Source organism: Hemitrygon akajei, chromosome 24 (genome assembly GCF_048418815.1).
Source record: "Hemitrygon akajei chromosome 24, sHemAka1.3, whole genome shotgun sequence".
NCBI lineage: Eukaryota > Metazoa > Chordata > Chondrichthyes > Myliobatiformes > Dasyatidae > Hemitrygon > Hemitrygon akajei.
In genome coordinates this window covers 218,468-242,076 of record NC_133147.1, presented here as the reverse complement: position 1 = coordinate 242,076, position 23,609 = coordinate 218,468, and the positions used below count along the sequence as shown (strand labels likewise).

Below are 23,609 nucleotides of genomic sequence, written 5' to 3'. Positions count from 1 at the left end.
ACTACATGTTACTGTTATTTTAGGTTTTACGTGTTATTTGGCATGATTTTGTAGGTTATTTAATGCTTTATGTGATCTGCCTACATGGTAATATTCTATCTCCTTCTATGTTGTTGCCCCTTTATTATTCTGAAATTCAACTCACATGACCTGATTTGAAGAGCCTGCTAAGATGTACTGCATCTTGACTAACCCCTTGACTAACAATAAATCTTTTTTATTACCCAATTCTGGTCAAAACTTATATACCTGAAATGTTCTAAAATGTCACCACCTACTTCTCTGAATTTTCCAATAAAAGAATGCAAATATATTCATTTAAAATATCATCAGCACACACAGATTGCTCATTTGGTTTCTTTTTTTTTGTAATTTATTTTTTATTGAAGTTGAAGAAAGGTTGAACAAGTTAGGTCTTTATTTCTTGGAGCGTAGAAGGTTGAGGGGGGACTTGATAGTGTTTCTCTTTAAGCATTTCAAAACTGAAGAAGTGTTCCTTCTTTCATTATATTGCAAAGAACTGTTATTCCTTTAGCTGTCCAGTCCTTAAATCGAGCATCCAGTTTATTCGGTATAAAATCCATGTTATATGCACACCATTTAAGAATTGCAATATCTCCCTCTAGTTTATATTCTTTTATAATAGTTTTCCACATTTTAAGAGTCAATTTCACCCATGGGTTATCAATAATATTTATGTTCCTTTGTAGGTTGTTATCAGCCAAAACTGCCTGTATAGGGATAGAAAGTATCCCCTCCTCAATGCTTTTCCATTGAGGAACCCATCATATGATGGGCTGCACCAACGTATCACAGTTCTCAACTGTGCTGCAAAATAATAATCTCTAAGAGAAGGCAGGCCTCATCCTCCCTTTCCCTTGGCTAATTGCAAAGTTTTGAGACAAACTCTAGGCCTTTTACCTTGCCAAATATATCTTGATAACATTTTGTTCCATTCATTGAATTGATTTTGATTAATCTCTATTGGTAGGGTCTGAAAGAGAAATAATATTCTGGACATTGTAATTGTAAATTTAAGTCTCCCCCACATATCAGGAGACCTTCTGTTTCCGTTACCATAATATAAGTAAGTTTCTGAAAGAAACCAGTATCACTTCCTGGGGGTGCGTATATATTCAATAGAGTAACTGAACTGCAGTCTATATTCCCCCTTACCAGAATATATCTGCCTTCTTTATCTCCCATTTCGAATATTTTTTCAAAATTTAGCTTACTTAAGATAAGAATAGCAACTCCTCTCCTATGTCCTGATTTATATGAGGAGGAAAAACAGATTAGTGAAGCCCATTCTCTTTAGTTTTTTATGCTCATTATCACTTAAATGAGTTTCCTGTAAATATACTACATGGGCTTGTTATTTTTTTCATTTTGGATAAAATTCTCTTACGTTTGATTGGATTTAATAGCCCATTTACATTAAAAGAAATGAATTTTACCTTGCCCTTAGCCATCTGTATTTATCTGTCAATGTATCATTGAAATTAGAATAAAACTTAATCGATCTACTCCCTGAACAAATAGGAATCAAGAAACTCAAATAATAACAAAAATGGCAACAAATGTGTGATTCCAAGGCTGAGGTCTCTAGTAAATGACCCTGTGTTGAGCTAGAGGAAATGTCTAGCTTTGGGGGATAACCCTCCTATTTGTGAGTTGAGGGCCCCCATTGCAGTATTCATAAAAATCAGTGAACAAATCCATTACACAGAAAAGATTTCCGTGTACTCCTCCTATATATATACACACACACACACACACATACACACACACACAAATATGCATATACATACATACACACACATACACATATATGCACACATATATATATTCTCATTTTGGTGGGGAAAAAGGAGTAAGTGAGCGAATAAAGAATAACAATTGTTACGTACCCCGTAACTGGGTCACTTACCAGCAAAGATAGAGAGGTCCGTTGAAATCTGATGGTACTATTTTTAACAGTATTTATTGATAAAAATACACAAAATAATATCAATGCAAACATACAGATAATATACTTGATCAATACAAAATCTAAAAGTGCGGGTATAATAATAATCAATAAGAAATAGCTCTATCGTTGTCTAGGGGATAATGTATTGTCCGATGGAAATATAAAAGTCACTGTAGTTCATTCAAGCTGCAGCTTTTTGGTTGGAGAGAAAGACGGGTTAAAACTTGCCCATTCCTTTTATGATGTCAATCCTTCGAGAGTCGTTGGGAGTTGATTTCCCCGTTGTTAGCTAAAAACCGTTCTCCCGTGGTAAAGGCCCACCGACTCCGGGGCAAATGGGAACGGACGCACGTGGCCTTCCCACCGGTTTTTGCTATTACGGGATCGCTAGCATTTCTTCTGGTGCGTCTGAAGGGGCTGTTCCTCAGACCCTCTTTTATCCTGACTCACAGGGTCTCAGATGTCAATCAGGGTGGGATGATGCAATCCCTCCACCAACCCCACCCCCCTCGGTTCATTGCCTGGGGGCTTCGATGCATCGTACAGGATTCAATACACAAGTCCATCTCCAAGAGACAATAGCCGTTATCAATGGTTCCGCCTTTTGGAGGCCAGGTCACATTCCAAACACTTTGTGGATTCTGCATGTCTTTCTCTCATTTCCTGGGTCTCCTGACTCGAATCAATAGCGATCCTGCCATTCTCAAAAAGGAGGGGGCCACAGGCGTAACACCCCCTTTCTTCAACCCGTTTTTACCATCGGTAAAAACGGAGTAATACAGAGTCTTGCAGGATTTTAGAATCTAACACAATACAAAAGCTTTTCCTTTCACTACAGAGTAATACAGTTATACATTCAATTCAGTATCTAGATGGTTACCGATTACATTGTCACTTCCTTTAATATCTTAACATCTTGTACCCTACTAAAGTCTTGTAGCATCAGACTCCAATTTAGTAACCATCTATTTTTTTTCTTTCCTTCAGCAAACAAAACTAAAGAGTTGTGATCTTAAGCTTACGTGTATACTACAAAAGTTCATGCAAATACTAATCTTTATGTTGCTTTCAAACTTAACAGGCAGGCTTCCATGGGGGTTGTCTTTTATTATTCACAGGCTTTGTTGAAATCCCTTAAAACCGGCTTCTGCTATTTAAAAATGGCGTCCCCATTAACCCTCGCCTCTTTTCCGGTTACTTCCCACGTGGGGAGCTGGCGCACCCTGGCGAAATAGGCTTTCATCCGCTCCTTCCATAGGAGTGATTTTATCAACAATGTGTTCCAAACTTAGCCCATTTCCCGAATTTCCACCCAATTCCTTAATTTTACTCAAGTTGCTAGTCTTCTTCTCTTCAGGACCCCTGAGGCTATTGGGTCTCGATACCAGCGATCCCTCTTTGTTCAAACAGCATTTCGAATTCTGCAGTTTCACACCACACTCTGGAATAACAATAGCGTGTGGGGCCCCTTTACCATCCAACTCAATCTGTAATGGATCCACAGGTGCCACAGTACCAAGCCTTTGTCCCTGTAGCCTGCTGGCTGCTTCTAATATCAATTCAGACTTTAATCTTTCTTCATTCGATTTGGAAACCACACTTTTCCCATTTCCTGTAATAATAATGGTCACTTCACCACCCGCTATCTCCTCGCTAACCTTTAACACCTCTTCGAGCACAAACTCCTGGGAACTCTCACTTCCCACTATTACCGAGGTTAACCCTTTCTTCACTGAACCAAGTCTATCTGACCCACAGGGACTGCATTCCTTTTCAACTGAATCAAATACCTCAGACTTTTTCTGAGCTCCATTACTAGGTTCAGTACCACGTGCATCCACCTCTTGGACACACTCAAACGGGACTTTTGCCTCTTCCAGGCTTTCAATACCCGTACCCGGTCCAAATTCTAAATTCCCGATTCTCCCAGCTGCTCTCTGGGCAACTCCCTTCTGGAGTAAACTCAACCCCGCGGGCTGAGACAACCTCATCTGCCAACCCAGCAGACTTCTTCAAGGTAATGGCATCCTTTTCATCTAGGACTGCCCTCATTTCATTATCGGGAACACCTTTAGAACTTTCCACTTCTTCAAACAGTTCTGCCAAGCCAGACAGATCATCCGTGTCCAACCCTGGACCTTTTAACAGCTTTACCTGTTTCTCATCTTCATTTCGTGCCTCTAGCACTTCACTCCTCACTAAGGGCAGGGCTACCTCCTCTCCCTTACTCTCTTTCACTTTACTACTCTCCGTTTTACCACCCTCCAAACCCTCGTGGTACAGGGTCGGTAAAAACGTCTCGGCCAAATCGATACTGGCCAGATTTAAACTGCTCTCGTTCTCAGCTGCCTTTCTCGACATGCTGCGAGTGACCGCGCATGCGGGATAGATCTTGGACTCTAGGGGCGGGACCGCAACGCTCACCGGCCGGCTCGTCAGCGTCATTGCTGACCAAACCTTACCAGCGGCTAAATCGTTACCCAGAAGGACGTCCGCCTCAGTTCTCGGAAATTCTGATCGCACCCCCATTTCAACTGGTCCAGAGACTAGCTCGCAATTCAAAATGATCTTATGCAAGGGCACCATTTCCGTCCCTTTTCCTATTCCTTTCACAGCTACCACTCCCGTCTTGCGACCAAAATCTAGTACCTTACTGCTAATCAATGACAGTTCAGCGCCCGTGTCTCTCCAGATCCGTACTGGAACTGGTGTACCTCCCTCCCTCACAGACACTTTTCTGTTTGACATACAAGTCTCAGATCCTTCTCGTACGCTGTCTACCCGGGGATTTCTTGTCGATTTACTGATTACCACGGCACATCCGATAGGGACCGCTACTTTCCCTCTTCCTGTCTCCTTCCTCGGAGCAAAGCACCTAGATGCAATATGTCCCCCCTTTCCACAATTAAAACAGGTCAAGCCCGGAAATCTCTGGCCGTCCTGCCTCTCCTCCCCAACCTTACCACTAGCTCCCGGCGGGACCTCTGCCTCAGCTGGCGGGCTTTCTCTATCATTCCCACGGTCTCTCTGGGAACTTTTATTTGAGGAAAACTTTGTCTTGTGGGTTAGGGCATATTCATCTGCAACCTAGCAAATTCGGAGATGGACTTATTCGGCTTCTCATTCAAATACATCCGGATATCCTCCAAAAAACCACTTTCAAAATTCCTCAATCAGAATTAACTCCCTGAGACGCCAAAAATCCTCTTCCAATATCTCTGCTGTGCACCAACGGTCCAAGAGCACACCCTTCTCATAGGCAAACTCGGTATACGTCTGATTCCACCCTTTCTTTAAATTTCTGAACTTTTCTCTATACGCTTCAGGTACTAACTCATAACTCCTGAGAATGGCCACCTTTACTTTGTCATAACTCTCCTCCTCTTCCTCCTCCATGGACAATGCCGTATATGCCCGCTGTGCCTTCCCTTTTAACACACTTTGTAACAACGCCACCCACTGATCTCTGGGCCACTTCTGATTCACTGCCACCTTTTCAAAAAGCAAGAAATAACTATCAACATCCGTCTCCTCGAACGGAGGTACTAACCTCAACTCCCAACTAACATTAAACCGCTCCTCTCGGTCTGACCCCTGAACTCGTTGCTCTTGCCTTAACTTCTCCATCTCCAAGTCAAGTTTCCTCTGTTTCTCTGCCTCCCTCTCCTTCTCGGCCCTTTCCTTCTCTTTCTCAGCTCTTTCCCTCTCTTTCTCTCTCTCTCTCTCGGCTCTTTCTTTCTCCTTCTCAGCTGCTTCCAGCTGTTTTAACTGAATTTCATGCTCTCTTTGTTTCTCAGCTCTTTCCTGCTCCCGTTTCACCTCTAACTTCTTTAGCTGGAGCGCATGCTCCCTTTCTCTCTCGACCCTTTCTTTCTCCTTCTCAGCTCTTTCCCTCTCTTTCTCTCTCTCTTGGCTCTTTCTTTCTCCTTCTCTCTCTCTCTCTCTCTCTCTCTCGGCTCTTGTCTTTTTCCTTCTCAGCTGCTTCCAGCTGCTTTAACTTAATTGCATGTTCCAACCTTAATTTCTCCAACTCTAACTGAGCCGTCCCACTAGCTGGTACCTTTTCAGGGATATTTTCCAATACCTCAGCTGCAAACACATTCTTCCCAATATAATACTGAGTTATTGCCCTTCGCACCTCCCGCTTTTTCATTGACAACCTCACCTCTGCGAGGTTTAACCCCTTCGCCAAATTTATCAAGTCTGATTTGGTGGCCGCCTCTAGCGCCTCCAGAGTCGGGTTTTCTATAAATTCACCCACATCCATCTTTGCTGGTTTCCCGTCTGGCTACCCGCGTAACCAGATCCAAGTTTGGACTTACAAGCCTGATTCACTGGCCAACTAAGTAATATAAAATCCACATTATAATAAGTATTTCTCGAGATAGGTATATCACCATGTACTTTTGCTTCTGTTTAGCTTCTCAACATTTTAAAAGTTAGCCAAACCTTATGGCTCTTCTGCAGGGGGTGAGGACTGTCTTCGGAAAACTCACAGTCTCTTCCTGATATACTTCTCTCGCCCTCCTCCCGTCCCATGCTTTCTCGATTCTCTCACTATTTCCCAAGCAGAGCAGGATAACTGCTCAGCCAGGCTTTCCCTCGATTTGATCACACTGACGGGAAGCCCTCTAGCCTTCATGTCTGTAGTCGTCTCTTCCACTGTCTGATACAGTTGGATCCCATCTTCGTAAAACACTTGCAGTTTAGCAGAGTACGGAGTTTGGAATCTAATCTTTCCTTGCTTTAATATTCACTTTACTTCAGAGTATTCTTTATGTTTCTGCAGGACCACTGGGGGGGGGGGGGGGGGGGGGAATCTTGAAAGAAATATATTAATTTCCTGTCCAAAAACACCCTCTTCTTTCCCCAGGCCCTTTGTAGAATCTCCGCCTTGGTACTGTATCAAAAAAATCTAATTACTATTGAGCGTGGCTTATGTCTCCAGTAGGCCTCGGGACAAGTGCACAATGCGCCCTCTCAATTTCAAGCTCCATAGTCGAAGGAATCTCCAGCACGTCACGCAGCAACTTTCCTACAAACTCCATCATAGACAAACCCTCTGCTCCTTCGAGAACATAGTATATCCTGATATTTTTTTCCACCGGGATCTTCCCTCCTGGTCAAGCAGTTTACTTCCTTGTTGATTTCATATTTTTATCATCTTACTTAGTATGCATTCCATATTTTGCTCGCGACCTTCCATCTTCTCAATTCTTGTCTCTGCCACCGCTATTTTTTGATTGACATTGGTGAACTCTGACTTGATATCATTTAGTTGCTGTTTTATATCTTTTCGGAATCCCCGTATCTCTTCCAGAATTTTTATCATTTTTGCCACTTTGCCTGAACGAGGCCCATCGGCAGCTTCGCTACCATGTGTTCCAGTAGGAGAGCCGCTCGCTGCACCGCTCTCGTCCATAGGCTCCGCAGTGATGCTTTTTTTTTAACCTCCATTCTTTTTCCCCATCCTTGCCCCCCTTATCAATTCAGATATTTTTGTAAGATCTAATATTTGATGGATTAACGTGGCAAAATATGCGTTTTTCCGGAGGAGCTGGCATTCTGGACGATGATGTTACTGGAACCGCTCATTTGGTTTCTAATCAGCCCCATTCTTTTCCTGCTTACCTTCTTACCCTTAATATATTTATAAAATGCTTAAAAGTTTTGTTAATCTTGTCCATAGTGGTTTTTGCTCTGCCTTTTTTAAGTACCCTCTCCTCTACCTTGTGTTTCACTTCTCCAACCTGCCATGCGCTCTCTTTATTTCTTCTTTATCTAACCTTAAATCTTGCTTGACATCTAGTTTGCCTTGGACTTGCTATTCTGACATTCCTCCATTTTGAGATCAAGTTCACTCCGGAGTCTAGTTCACTTTTCAATAATTTTATTTTTGCCATATTCATATGTTGAAATGGGATTTCTTCAAAATTTTTGGACCATCTCATCTCTTCCTGTAACTACAAACCCCATTTCCAGAAAAGTTGGGATATTTTCCAAAATGCAATAAAAACAAAAAATCTGTGATATGTTAATTCACGTGAACCCTTATTTAACAGACAAAAGTACAAAGAAAAGATTTTCAATAGTTTTACTGACCAACTTAATTGTACTTTGTAAATATACACAAATTTAGAATTTGATGGCTGCAACACACTCAACAAAAGTTGGGACAGAGTTAAAGTAAGATTGAAAAGTGCACAGAATATTCAAGTAACACCGGTTTGGAAGACTCCACATTAAGCAAGCTAATTGGTAGCAGGTGAGGTATCATGACTGGGTATAAAAGTAGCGTCCATCAAAGGCTCAGTCTTCGCAAGCAAGGATGGGTTGTGGCTTACCCCTTTGTGCCAAAATTCATGAGAGAATTGTTAGTCAGTTCAAAAGGAACATTTCCCAACGCAAGATTGCAGAGAACTTAGGTCTCAACATCTACAGTACATAATATTGTGAAAAGATTCAGAGAATTCAGAGACATCTCAGTGTGTAAAGGGCAAGGTCGGAAACCACTGTTGAATGCACATGATCTTCAAGCCCTCAGGCGGCACTGCCTAAGAAACCGTCATGCTACTGTGACAATTATAGCCACCTGGGCTCAGGAGTACTTCGGAAAACCATTGTCACTTAACACAGTCCGTCGCTGCATCCAGAAATGCAACTTGAAACTGTATTACGCAAGGAGGAAGCCATATATCAACTCTATGCAAAAACGCCGGTGAGTTCTCTGGGCCCGAGCTCATCTCAGATTGACCGAAAGACTGTGGAACCGTGTGCTGTGGTCAGATGAGTCCATATTTCATCTAGTTTTCGGACAAAACGGGCGTCGAGTTCTCCGTGCCAAAGATGAAAACGACCATCCTGATTGTTATCAGCGAAAGGTGCAAAAGCCAGCATCTGTGATGGTATGGGGGGTGCATCAGTGCCCACGGCATGGGTGAGTTGCATGTATGTGAAGGTACCATTGACTCTGAGGCGTATATTAGGATTTTAGCGAGACATATGTTACCATCAAGGCGGTGTCTCTTCCCAGGACGTCGATGCTTATTTCAGCAGGACAATGCCAGACCACATTCTGCACGGGCTACAACAGCGTGGCTTTGTAGACACAGAGTACGTGTGCTTGACTGGCCTGCTGCCAGTCCAGATCTATCTCCTATTGAAAATGTATGGCGCGTCATGAAGAGGAGAATCAGACAACGGAGACTACAGACTGTTGAGCAGCTGAAGTCTTATATCAAACAAGAATGGACAAAATTTCCAATTGCAAATCTACTACAATTAGCATCCTCAGTTCCAAATCGATTAAAAAGTGTTATTAAAAGGAAAGGTGATGTAACACAATGGTAAATATCCCTCTGTCCCAACTTTTGTTGAGTGTGTTGCAGCTATCAAATTCTAAATTTGTGTATATTTACAAATTACAATTAAGTTGGTCAGTAAAACTATTGAAAATCTTTTCTTTGTACTTTTGTCAGTTAAATAAGGGTTCACGTGAATTAACATATCACAAATTTTTGTTTTTATTGCATTTTGGAAAATATCCCAACTTTTCTGGAAATGGGGTTTGTATTTTGAAACTTTCAGAATTATGATCAGGATAAAATGCTCTTCCACTGATATTTCCACATGGCCTCATTCCCAGTCCTGCCCATCAATTAAGCACTTACCTCTTTGACAACTGCGATAATAAGACGACGGGCCAACACAATAGTAATGAGGATTAGTAAGTTGTAATCAATCAGATGGAAGTTCTGTAACAGAAAGAAAAAAAGTTCAATCAAGGCTAAAATACTGATGCAGTGACATGCTAACTCAGATCATTAAATTAACCAAACAGAATTATAATCAAATCTAATTACTAAAGACTAATTGTCTTCTAATTACTTACACCATTAGCAAAATGTCTAAGAAGGCAATAACGTTTTAACAACCATAGAATTACACACACTTTACAATGATAAGCTTCCCTACTAAAAGATCATACAAACTTTTTCTTAAAAACCTTTTTCAGTTAAATATTTTGAATAGTATTCTTAAGTAATCAACAACCTACTGCCCAAACATCTAAAGAACTTAAAACAATTGATATCGTTCTTTTCATGATTCTTATCCTTATTGTTTCTTCATTCTATTACAGAAACAAATGCAAATGTCAATGTCTGTAGTGAGATGCTGAAGATGTTCTATAGGTCAGTTGTGGAGAGCGCACTCTTCTTTGTGGTGGCGTGTTGGGGAGGAAGCATTAAGAAGAGGGATGCCTCACGTCTTAATAAGCTGGTAAGGAAGGCAGGCTCTGTCGTGGGCAAAGTACTGGAGAGTTTAACATCGGTAGCTGAGCGAAGGGCGCTGAGTAGGCTAAGGTCAATTATGGAAAACTCTGAACATCCTCTACATAGCACCATCCAGAGACAGAGAAGCAGCTTCAGCGACAGGTTACTATCGATGCAATGCTCCTCAGACAGGATGAAGAGGTCAATACTCCCCAATGCCATTAGGCTTTACAATTCAACCGCCAGGACTTAAGAACTTTTTAAAAGCTATTATTAATGCTTTTTGAGATAGTGATTTAGATGCATATCATATTTTTTTTTACTGAGTTAAGTATTGTATGTAATTAGTTTTGCTACAACAAGTGTATGGGACATTGGAAAAAAAAGTTGAATTTCCCCAAGGGGATGAATAAAGTATCTATCTATCTATCTAAATCCTATAATAATCCTGTAATGCCTTATTCACCTATGACTAAACAGACAGACATCACTTGATCTCAACTAAAAGTTCAACATCAAAAATTATTAATAAATACAGTACTGTGCAAAAGCCTTAGGCACATGTAAAACAATGCTGTAAAGCAAAGATGCTTTCAAAAATAATGAAACAAAAGGTCTCTAAATATCAAGAAATTTAAATAAAGACCAGTAAACAGTAAACTAAAACACATCAGTATTTTGTGTAATGCACACACTAGTCCTGATAAAGGGTCTAGGCCAAAACATTGACTGTTTACTCTTTTCAATGGATAGTACCTGGCCTGCTCAGTTCCTCCAGTATTTTGTGTGCATTACTTTGATTTCAGGCATTTGCAGATGTTCTATGGTTTGTGATTCAGTATTTAGTGTGACCGCCCTTCCCTTTAAAACTTCATCAATTCTCTTAGGGATACTATTTTGCAGTGCTGTTAGAAAATCTTGGAGAACTTGTCACTGTTCTTCTGAAGACTTTAGCTGTCTTGCTTACTTCTGTCTCTCTCAGTAATCCTAGCCAACTTCTATGATGTTGAGACCAGGCTCTGGGAGGCCATGCCATCTGAAACCACATAAAAAATCTACAGTGCCTAAGACTTTTGCACAGTATTGTAGTTCTATTGAGGAAACTTTTGAGAGTCTTTACCTAGAAGGAACAGGTCTTTAAGCAAGATGGTGCCAGTGAACCACAGACAATACTTCTAAATATATCCCTTTCAAATTATTCTCACTGCAGTCTGCAGCAAGTAATTTCCATTTAAGTAATATACTTTTAAATCAACATAATGATCTCCAGATTTCATGATCTTCTAAAAGGTATGGCAACTTTAAGCAGAGGGTTCATCGCTGGGTGCTAGGGAAGTCTCTAAACCAGACTGAAACAATGAGGGAGTTGGGAGAGAGAGGACAAAAAGAGTAGATTCAGGTAAGGCCAGTCTTTTTGGGCTGCACAGGTGTGGAAAGTGTTGACATCAGAGGCCTACTGAAGTTTGGAGTATGAATATAAACTAACGGGGAAATCTGGTCTTTTTTTCGGTGGCTCAGGTGCGGGTAGCGTGAGTGTCAGTATCAGAGTTCTACGGAAGTTGGCAGAGGAGTATAAAAGGATCAGATTTGGGCAAGGCTATTTCTTTTGGGCTGTGCAGGGGCAGTAAGTGTTGGCATCAGAGGCCTAAACTCAGCTGCAAATAAAAGGAAGGTAGGCTCAAGTGGGGCAGCCAAAAGTCGGAGTGTGCAGGCTTCAGCGTGACAGTGGAGACACAGTTCAGAAGCAGTAAACCTATTTTTGGGTACAGAGGAGTCAGGATGGAATGCTCCTCCTGTCAGACGTAGAAATTCAGAATATCTGAAGGTTTCCCTGATGACTACATCTGCAGGAAGTGCACCCAACTTCAGTGCCTGACTAACATGGTCAACGAGTTGGAGTTGGACTAACATGGTCAGGGAAAATATTGAATTCAGGAGGCTGAAGAAATTATAGATGAAGAGATGGTCACAAACAGAGTACAATCTTTGAACAGTACATGGGTGACCACTAAAGGAGGTAAGGGGATTAATAAGTCATAGCAGGGTTCCCATATGGCCATTCCCCTCAGAAACAAGTACACTTCTTTGGATACTGTTGGGGAGGGGGTTGGGGGTGGAATGACCCATCAGAGCACAGCAGCAGCAACCAGGCTGGTGGCACTCTGGCTGGCTCTGAGGCTCGCCAGGAAAGTTAAAGTCAGGCAGTGCGGTAGTTATAGGGAACTTGATAGTTAGGGAGACAGAAAGCAAATTCTGTGATGCAAAAGAAACACCAGGATGGTATGGTGCTAGGGTCCATAATGTATTGGAGCAGCTGCATGATATTCTCAAGGGGGAAGAGGAACAGCCACAGGTTGTGGTACATATTTGTACCAATGACATATGCATAAAAGGAGATGAGGTCCTAAGCAGTGAGTATATAGAGTTAGGAAAGAGGCTGAAGAGAAGGGCCTCCAAGGTCGTAATCTCTAGATTACTGCCGGTGCCATGGATTATTGCAGGTAGGAATGTGAGGATAGCACAGATGAATGAGTGGCTGAGGAGATGGCGTAGGGGACAGGGTTTCAAGCTCTTGGACCATTGAAACTTTTTCTGGGATGACCTGTACAAGAGGGACGGGTGGCACCTGAACTGGAGGGGAACCAATATCCTGGCCGGGAGGTTGCTGATGCTATTAGGAAAGCTTGAACTAGTTTTGCAGGGGGCTGGGAACCAGAATGCCAGGTCAGTAAGGGAAGGATCGGACCAGAAGTAGATGTCAGGGAAAATATTGAAAGGCAAAGTTGAACTAACAGGTACAATGGGTTGGATAGTTTGAAGTGTTTATAATTTTTAGGAGTTTATGGAAAAGGGTGATGAACTTAGAGCATGGATCAGTACATGGAACTACAACGTTGTAGCCATTACTGAAACTTGATTGAGGAAGAGGGCAGGAATGGGTGATTAATGTACCAGGTTTTCAAAGTTTTAGAAAAGATAGGGGATGAGGTGCAGGGATGGGAGTTGCACTACTAATCAAGAACAATATCAGAGGTGCACTCAGCAGAGACATAATGGAGGGGTCAGACACTGAGTCCATTTGGGTCAAACTCAAGAATAGGAAGGATGAAAAAAAACACTGATCGGATTGTACTACAGACCCCCTAATAGCCACCGGGACATGGAGGAACAGATATGTAATCAGATTAAAGAAATGTGTAAAAATAATAGGGTTGTTGTCATGGGTGGATTTCAACTTCCCTAATCTAAACTGGGACCTTCTTAATGCAAAGGGGAATAATTTGTTAAATGTATCCAGGAGGGTTTCTTGTGGATGGTCTAACGAGAGGAGGGGCGGTACTGGACCTGATCTTGGGTAATGAGCCTGGCCAGGGTGACTGACCTCTCAGTAGGTGAACAGTTAGGGAAGTGACCACAACTCCTCAACTTTCTGTATAGCTATAGATAAGGACAGGTATGGTCCCTGCAGGAGAGTTCAGAATTGGAGTAGGGCAAATTACGAGGGCATTGGACATGAACTAAGAAGAGTTAATTAGGAACACTTTTTTTCTGGCAAGTCCACATCAGACACATGGAGGGTACTTAAAGATCAATTGTGCAGAGTACAGGAAAGGCATGTTTCTGTTAGAAGGAAGGACAGAACCATAGAACATTACAGCACAGAAACAGGCATTTTGGCCCTTCTTGGCTGTGCCGAACCATTTTTCTGCCTAGTCCCACTGACCTGCACCTGGGCCATATCCCTCCAAACCCCTCATCCATATACCGTAGATTCCGGATTTTAAGCCGCTACTTTTTTCCCACATTTTGAACAGCTTTGAACTTTGCGGCCTTTAATACGGAGCGGCTAATACATGATTTTTTTCATGCCGCCTCGTAAACATTTTGCCTCATAACAGTAGACCAATAAAATTGATGAGTAGTTCACAGAGGTCCAATGAAATTGTACGATAAATCAAGCGCACTTTCACAATTAAATTATTGTAAATCAGTCATTTGTACTCACCCTCATCAACATGGAAAACACTCGAAGCATTGTGCTGCCTTATGGCAGTTATTTAGTTTATAATATTTTCGCTTAGTAATTCATTTTCTAGTTAAAGTTAGAAGAGTTTTAACTATATTTGTTTTCTGTACTACATCACGGGATGCTATGACGTCACACCCGGTTTCGCGGTGTCTTGTGGGAAAAATGCCGTTTGCGATAAACGGAAAGGCGGGGGTCGAGCGGCGGAGCGAAACGCTGCTTTTAAGTTAAAGGCGATCAATAACTTTTCCTGGTAGGCTGCAGTATATATATTTTTTACCAGTCGTTAGGAGATATTGGAATGTTGTTCAGTAAAGAAGTATACGCAACGTATATTTAAAAGTAGCCGCGTTACGGGCACGGTTCGAAAAAAAGCATTTGCAATATGTATTTGTTTTTGTTACCATATGGATTTAATTAAAAGTTAAAAAATCCTCACGTGTAATATCTTTCTGTGTAAATATCTCATATTACAACGTGGGACACCTGCGGCCGAAAATCTGGTGCGGCCTAAAATCCGGTGCGGCCTTTACAATTAAAAAATTGATTTTATTTCTAAAATTAGAGCCAGCGGCTTTTAATCAGGTGAGCTCTGTAGTCCGGAATCTACGGTACCTGTCCAAGTTTTCTCTTATCTTTCCAGGGATGGAAAGATAAGAGAACCTTGGATGTCCAGAGAGGTGATGAATGTAATCAAGAAGAAAAAAGGAAAATTATGTAAGTTTTGGAAGACAGGATCTAACAGAGCACATGAGTGGCCATGAAAAGTCCTTGGCAAGTAGGATTAAGGTGAATCTCAGGACATTCTCTATATACATCAAATCAAGAGGATAATTAGGGAGAGGGTGGAACCACTCACGGATAAAGGAGACATTTGCTTCGATGCAGAGAATGTGAGGTACTTAATGAATACTCTGCTTCAATATTTACCAAGGAAAAGGATATGGAGGACCTGGACATCAGTGCTATGTATAAATATGTTAGGGAGTTTAGAGTTCAAGAAAGAGGAAGTGTTGGGCCTCCCAATGTGTATTAAGGTGGATAAGTTCCCAGGGCCTAATGGGATTTACCCAATGTTTCCTCTAAGGTGTGCGCACACACATTTTTTGCTACTAGTGCACAAAGGAATTTAAAGGAATTTAAACCTTCCACCTCGTTGGCATGTTAAGTATATTTCACGATCGTACACAACCACATTTCCTTTCCCGGTTTTTGATGTCGACAGTGTTGACAATGTGCAGTTTGTGATGATTTGTCTGCAGATTTTAGAACTGCCTTATTTATACTGTTTTAATTAAAGGAATTAGAACAATTATTCAGAGTGCACATTGTCACTGGGCAAAAAAATTGCACCAAGATTTTTGTGCACACTGGTCATTACAAATTGGAGGGAACACAATCTACCCAGGTTATTGAAGGAGGCATGAAACGAGATTGCTGGGCCCTTGACCAGTACCTTCATGTCCTCTCTAGCCATAGGTAAAGTTTCAGAGGACAGGCGATTGGTTAATGTTGTACCTCTATGTAAGAAAGGAACAAATAAAAATCCTGGGAACTTTTGACAGGCAAGTCTCAAGTCAGTTGTAGGAAAATTCTTAGGGATAGGACATGTGAGCTTTTGGAAACCCATAAGCTTAATTAGGAAGAGTCAGTATGGCTTTTTCAGGGCGGGTTGTGTCTTACCAACGCGACTGAAATTTTTGACAAGGTAACGAGGGTAGAGCAGTGGATGTTGTCTGCAAGGATTTTAGTAAGGCATTTGTTGAAATCCCTTATGGGAGGCTAATCCAGAAGATTAAGATGCATGGAGTCAGCAGCAAATTGGCTGTTTGGATTTAGAACTGGCTTGCACATACAAGACAGAGGGTAGACAATAGACAATAGGTGCAGGCACAGGTGATTCTGCCCTTCAAGCCAGCACCGCCATTCAATGTCATCCACCGCCATCCACAATCAGTACCCTGTTCCTGCCTTCTCCCCATATCTCTTGACTCCGCTATCTTTAAGAGCTCTATCTAACTCTTTCTTGAAAGCATCCAGAGAATTGGCCTCCACTGCCTTCTGAGGCAGAGCATTCCATAGATCCACAACTCTCTGGGTGAAAAAGTTTTTCCTCAACTCCGTTCTAAATGGCTTACCCCTTATTCTTAAACTGTGGCCTCTGGTTCTGGCCTCCCCCAACATCGGGAACATGTTTCCTGCCTCTAGCGTGTCCAATCCCTTAATAATCTTATATGTTTCAATCAGATCCCCTATCATCCTTCTAAATTCCAGTGTATACAAGCCTAGTCGCTCCAATCTTCCAACATATGACAGTCCCACCATCCCGGGAATTAACCTCGTGAACCTACGCTGCATTCCCTCAATAGCAAGAATGTCCTTCCTCAAATTTGGAGACCAAAACTGAACACAATACTCCAGGTGTGGTCCCACCAGGGCCCTATACAACTGCAGAAGGACCTCTTTGCTCCTATACTCAACTCCCCTTGTTATGAAGGCCAACGTACGATTAGCTTTCTTCACTGAAAGTGGTTGAAGAGACTTGTGCTGGAGATCTGTAATTAGTGGTGTCTGCAGGGATCTGTGCTGGGACCTCTGCTGTTTGTAATGTATATAAATGACCTGGATGAAAATGTAGATGGGTGGGTTAGTAAATTTGCAGATGATACCAAGATTGGTGGAGTTGTATATAGTGTGGAAGACTGGTAAAGAATACAGCGTGATATAGATCAGTTGCAGATATGGGCAGAGAAATTACAGATGGTGTTTAATCTAGGGAAATGTGAGGTGTTGCATCATGTGGGCAAATGCCAGGAGGCTGTACACTGTTAAGGACAAGATCCTTAACAATGTGGCTAAACAGAGAGATCCTGAGATCCAAGTTCATAGTTCCTTGAAAGTAGCTACACAGGTCAATAGGTGGTTAAGGCAGCTCATGGAACGCTTGCTTTTATTAGTTGAGGCATTGAGTTCAAAAGTCAACAGGTTATATTGCATCTTTTTAAAACTGGTTAGGCCACATCTGGAGTACTGCATACAATTCTGGTTGTCCCACTATAGGAAGGATGTTGAGGTTTTGGAGAAGGTGCAAAAGAGGTTTACCAAGATGCTGCCTGATTTTAAGGGCATATGCTATCACGAGAGATAGGACAAACTTGGGTTGTTTTCTCTGCAGTGGCAGAGGCTGAGGGGAGATCTGATAGAAGTTTACAAGAGTATGAGAGGCATAGATAGAGTGGACAGAGTATCTGTTTCCCAGGACTGAAATATCTAATAAAGAGGGCATAGAATGAAAGTGAGAGGGGTAGATTCAGGGGATATGAGGGGCAAGTTCTTTTACTCAGAGAGTTGTGGATGCCTGGAATGTGCTGCCTGGTGTGGTGGTTGAGGCAAATACATTAGTCTTTTTAGAGACACTTAAATAAGCACATGGATGTAGGGAGGATAGAGGGATATGGACATGGTGTAGGTAGGAGGGATTAGTGCTTGGGTGTTCATGGTTTGCTTTTAGCTGGTTTGGCACAATATTGTGGGCTGAATGGCCTGCTCCTGAGTTGTACTGTTCTATGTTCTACGTTAAATTCGGAAGGACAAGGCCCCCTCTAACCAGCATCTTGTTAGCAAATCTGCAGTCACTGGAGAACCAAATTGAGGACCTGAGGGCAAGACATGGCTTTCTCTAGGCATGCCAGATACAGTAATAAAACCAGAGGGCTTTTGGATTTACCACATGGACCGAACTGCTGATTCAGAGCAAAAAAGTGGAGGTATGTGTTTCATGACAAAGCGTCGCTCCGATGTGGCAGTTCTGTTGAACTCATGTTCCCCCGACCTTGAACACCTGATGATCAATGCTGTCCATTCTATTTACCAAGAGGGTTCTCCTCCACAATCTTGACCATAGTTTACATTCCACCAGCAGCAGACTATAATCAAGTATTTGAGATACTGCATAATGCCACTCCAAACAAGAAACAGTCCATCCTGACACATTTCAAATCATAGTCGGGGACTACAACCAGGCTTGTTTGATGAAAATCCTACCCACTTACCAACCATACATAACATGCTGCCCCAGAGATCCCAACACATTAGACTACTGTAATGCAAAGATAAGGAATGCCTACTGTTCTATGCCCAGTCCACATTTCAGTAAATTGGAACATTTGGCTGTCCTTCTCCTACCTGTATACAGGCAGAGGCAGAGATTAGGAAAACAAAGAGGTGGTCACATGAAGCAAAGGAGCGGCTACGGAATTGCTTCAAGTCAGAGGACTTGGCCACATTCAAGGACTCATCTGTGGATCTGAATGAATACACACCATGGTTGTCACAGACTTTTTAAAAACAATTGTAGTCAAGAGTGCCCCCACAAAATCAGTGTCTTTCTCAATCAAGAGCCCTGGATGAAGCATGAAATTCGCAATTTGCTGAGGGCCAGATCAGAGGCATTCAAGTCTGGTGACTAAGACAGTTACAAGAGGTCCAGATACAAACTCTGGAATGATGTCTCATGGGCAAAGTGGCAATTCTGGACTAAACTTGAATTAACGTAGGATGTTTGACAGTTATGCACAGCTTGAATACTATCACCTCTTATAAAGTTAAATCAAGCAACATATGCGACGGCAAGGCTTCATTTCCAGAGGAGCTCAATGCCTTCTATGCTCGCTTTAAACATCAAAACATGGAGGAACCATCACGAACTCCCACAGCCCACAATGATCCTGTGATTTCAGTCTCTGAGGTCAATGTGAGAGCAGCCTTCAGGAGGGTGAACCCACGAAAAGCATCAGGTCCAGATAAGATACCTGGCCAAGTACTAGAGACCTGCCCTGATCAACTACCGTAGATGTCGGATTATAAGCCGCTACTTTTTTCCCACATTTTGAACAGCTTTGAACACTGCGGCCTTTACTACGGTGCGGCTAATGCATGATTTTTTTTCATGCCGCCAAAAACATTTTGCCTCGTAACAGTAGACCAAGAAAATTGATGAGTAGTTCACAGAGGTCCAATGAAATTGTACGATAAATCAAGCGCACTTTCACAATTAAATTATTGTAAATCAGTCATTTGTACTCACCCTCATCAACATGGAAAACACTCGAAGAAAAGCATTGTGCTGCCTTTATGGCAGTTATTTAGTTTATAATATTTTCGCTTAGTAATTCATTTGTTAGTTAAAGTTAGAAGTGTTTTAACTATATTTGTTTTCTGTACTACATCCCGGGATGCTATGACGTCACACCTGGTTTCGCCGCGTCTTGTGGGAAAATGCCGGTTTGCGATAAACGGGAAGGCGGGGGGCGAGCGGCGGAGCCAAAACGCTGCTTTTAAGTTAAAGGCGATCAATAACTTTTCCTGGTAGGCTGCAGTATATATATTTTTTACCAGTCGCTAGGAGATATTGGAATGTTGTTCAGTAAAAAAGTATACGCAACGTATATTTAAAAGTAGCCGCGTTACAGGCACGGTTCGAAAAAAAGCATTTGCAATATGTATTTGTTTATGTTACCATATGGATTTAATTAAAAGTTAAAAAATCCTCACGTGTAATATCTTTCTGTGTAAATATCTCATATTACAACGTGGGACACCTGCGGCCGAAAATCCGGTGCGGCCTGTACAAGTACAAAATTGATTTTATTTCTAAAATTAGAGCCAGCGGCTTTTAATCAGGTGCGCTCTGTAGTCCGGAATCTACGGTAACTAGGGTATTTACTGAGATCTTTAACCTCCAGCCTCTGCAGTATGAGGTACCCATTTGCTTCAGGCAGGCTTCAATTATACTGGTGCCCAAGAAGAATATGGTAACCTGCCTCAATAAGTATCATACAGTAGTACTTACATCCACTATGAAGAGCTTTGAATGGTTTATGATAAAACATGTCAACTCCTGCCTGATAAACGACTTATATCCACTCTAATTTGCCTATATCAGCACAACAGGTCCACAGCAGGTGCCATCCCATTGGCTGTTCACAAGATCACGACAAAGGAGCAGAAGCAGGCCATTCGGCCCATCGAATCTGCTCCGCCACTCCACCATGAGCTAAACTATACCCCCATCTAGTTCCAATTTCCAGCTTTTTTCCCATATCCCTTGATACCCTGACTAATTAAGACACCTATCAATCTCCTCCTTAAACACCCTCAATGATCAGGCCTCCACAGCTGTATGTGGCAACGAATTCCATAAATCCACGATCCTCTGGCTAAAAAAATTCTCCTCATCTGTTTTAAATGGGTACCCTCTAATTCTAAGACTGTGGCCTCTTGTCTTGAACTCACCCACCAAGGGAAACAGCCTTTCCACATCTACTCTGCCCAACCCTTTCAACATGATTGGATAGCTGAGCCTACTGGGCCTGAACACCTCCCTCTGCAAATGGATCCTAGACTTCCTGACTGGGAGACCTCAGTCAGTCCGGATCGGGAGCAGCATCTCCAACACCATCACACTGAGCAACGGGGGGCCCCCCAGGACTGTGTGCTCAGTCCACTGCTGTTCACTCTGCTGACCCACGACTGTACTGCAACACACAGCTCGAACCACATCATCAAGTTCGCTGATGACACGACCATGGTGGGTCTCAACAGCAAGATCAACGAGTCAGCTTACAGAGAGGAGGTGCAGCGGCTAACGGACTGGTGCAGAGCCAACAACCTGTCTCTTAATGTGAACAAAACAAAAGAGATGGTTGTTGACTTCAGGAGGGCACGGAGTGACCACTCCCCGCTGAACATCGACGGCTCCTCGGTAGAGATTGTAAACAGCACCAAGTTTCTTGGTGTTCACCTGACGGAGAATCTCACCTGGTCCCTCAACACTAGCTCCATAGCAAAGAAAGCCCAGCAGCGTCTTTACTTACTGCGAAGGCTGAGGAAAGTCCATCTCCCAGCCCCCATCCTCATCACATTCTACAGGGGTTGTATTGAGAGCATCCTGAGCAGCTGCATCACTGCCTGGTTTGGAAATTGCACCATCTCGGATCGCAAGACCCTGCAGCGGACAGTGAGGTCAGCTGAGAAGATCATTGGGGTCTCTCTTCCCGCCATCACAGACATTTACATTACACGCTGCATCCGCAAAGGAAACAGCATTATGAAGGACCCCATGCACCCCTCATACAATCTCTTCTCCCTCCTGCCGTCTGGGAAAAGGCTCCAAAGCATTCAGGCTCTCACGACCAGACTATGTAACAGTTTCTTCCCCCAAGCTATCAGACTGTTCAATACTCGAAGCCTGGACTGACACCTTGCTCTATTGTCCTGTTTATTATTTATTGTAATGCCTGCACTGTTTTGTGCACTTTATGCAGTCCTGGGTAGGTCTGTAGTCTGGTGTAGTTTTTTTATTGTGTTGTTTTTTTACGTAGCTCAGTCTAGTTTTTGTACTGTGTCATGTAGCACCATGGTCCTGAAAAAATGTCTCATTTTTACTATGTACTGTACCAGCAGTTATGGTCGAAATGACAATAAAAAAGTGACTTGACTTGACTTGAAAATTCCAACAGGTTGGTGAGGCAGGATCTTCCCTTCATGAAACCATGCTGGCTTGGTCCTATCTTGTCATGCACCTCGAGGTATTTCATAACCTCGTCCTTGAGGATTGACTCCAATAACTTTTCAACTACCGATGTCAGACTACTAGGTCTGTAATTTTCTTTTTGCTGTCTCTCTCCTTTCTTAAACAGCGGAACTACATTTGTGACCTTCCAGTCCTCCAGAACCTTGCCAGAGTCTATTGATTCCTGGAAGATCATTTCCAATGCCTCCACAATCTCCAAAGCCTCCTCCTTCAAAACCCGTGGGTGCACCTCTCTGTCCATTTAGTTTCCCAAGCACTTTCTCTCTAGTAATCTTGACTGTACCTAATTCTATTCCCTGAGATGTCTGGCTATTAGGTATGTTGCTAATGTCTTCCACTGTGAAGACTGATGCAAAATACTCATTTAGTTCCTCTGCCATCTCTTTGTTACCCATTATAATTTCTCCAGCATCATTTTCAATTGGTCCTATATCTATCCGTGTCACTCTTTTACTTTTCATATATTTTTTAAAAACTCTTAGTATCCTTTTTTAATGTTAATTGCCAACTTCCTTTCATAATTCATCTTTTCTTTCCTAATGACTTTCTTAGTTTCCTTCTTTAAGTTTTTAAAAGTTGTCCAGTCCTCAGTTTTCCCACTAATTTTTGCTTCCTTGTACGCCGTCTCTTTTGCTTTTATTTTAGCCTTAACCTCTCTTGTTAGCCACATTTATGCCATTTTTCCATTCATGGTTTTCTTTTTCCTTGGAATATATTTTTCCTGCACTTTATTTCTTGTAGGAATTTCATCCAATTCTGCTCTACCTTCCCTCTATCTAGTTTACTTTTCCAATCAACTTGCACCAGTTCCTCTCTCATACCATGTAATTTCCTTTGTTCCACTGAAATATCGATACACCTGATACCAGCTTCTCCTTTTCAAATTTGAAACTGAACTTGAATAATTTGAATCATATTATGATCACTACTTCCAAGGGGTTCCATTACCTTTAGCTCCCTAATCACCTCAGGTTCATTATACTGCACCCAATCCAAAACAGCCGATCCCTTGGTGGGCTTATGGACAAGCTGCTCCAAAAAGCCATCCCGTAGGCATTCTACAAACTTCCTCTCCTGAGATCCAGTACCTTCCTGACTTTCCCAATCCACTTTCATACTAAAATCCCCCATAATAAAATCCCCTATAATTATCTTGACATTTTCCTTCTGACACGCTTTTTCTATTTCCAGCTGTAACTTGTAGTCCACATCCCGGCTGCTGTTTGGAGGCCTGTATATAACTGCTATTAGTGTCTTTTTACCCTTGCCATTTCTTAATTCGACCCATAAGGATTCTACCTCTTCTGATCCTATGTCCCTTCTTTCTAGTGATTTGATATCGTTGCTTACCATCAGGGCCACGCCACCCACTTTACCTACCTTCCTATCTTTCCTATAAACTGTGTATCCTTGGACATTCAGCTCCCAAACACATCCATCATTTAGCCATGACTCGGTGATGGCCACAATGTCATATCTTTTAACCTGTAGCTGTACAACAAGGTCATCCACTTTATGCTGCATGCATTTAAGTACAGTACATTTAGATCAGTATCTGTTACCAATTTTGCTATATTTCTATCACACTGCAAATTATCCTGTCTATTCACCTGCCTGTCCTTCTTGCCATCTTTGCTGCACAGTATCTTTGACTTATTTCTGTTTTCCTCTTCCTCAACCCTTAACACCCTGGTTTCCTTCCCCCTGCCAACTTAGTTTAAACCCTCCCTAACAGTTATATTA

At 42.2% G+C, this 23,609-nt stretch overlaps 1 protein-coding gene across 2 annotated transcripts in view; it reads right to left on the bottom strand.

Annotated features, from left to right (window-relative positions):
- The window catches only part of tmem39b (transmembrane protein 39B), an 85,315-nt gene that overhangs the window by 28,492 nt on the left and 33,214 nt on the right, over positions 1 to 23,609 (bottom strand). For both annotated transcript variants that reach the window (XM_073028150.1, XM_073028151.1), the window contains one exon: positions 9,643 to 9,726. In XM_073028150.1, the coding sequence (XP_072884251.1) occupies positions 9,643 to 9,726 (84 nt within the window). The remainder of the gene's footprint in view (positions 1 to 9,642; positions 9,727 to 23,609) is intronic.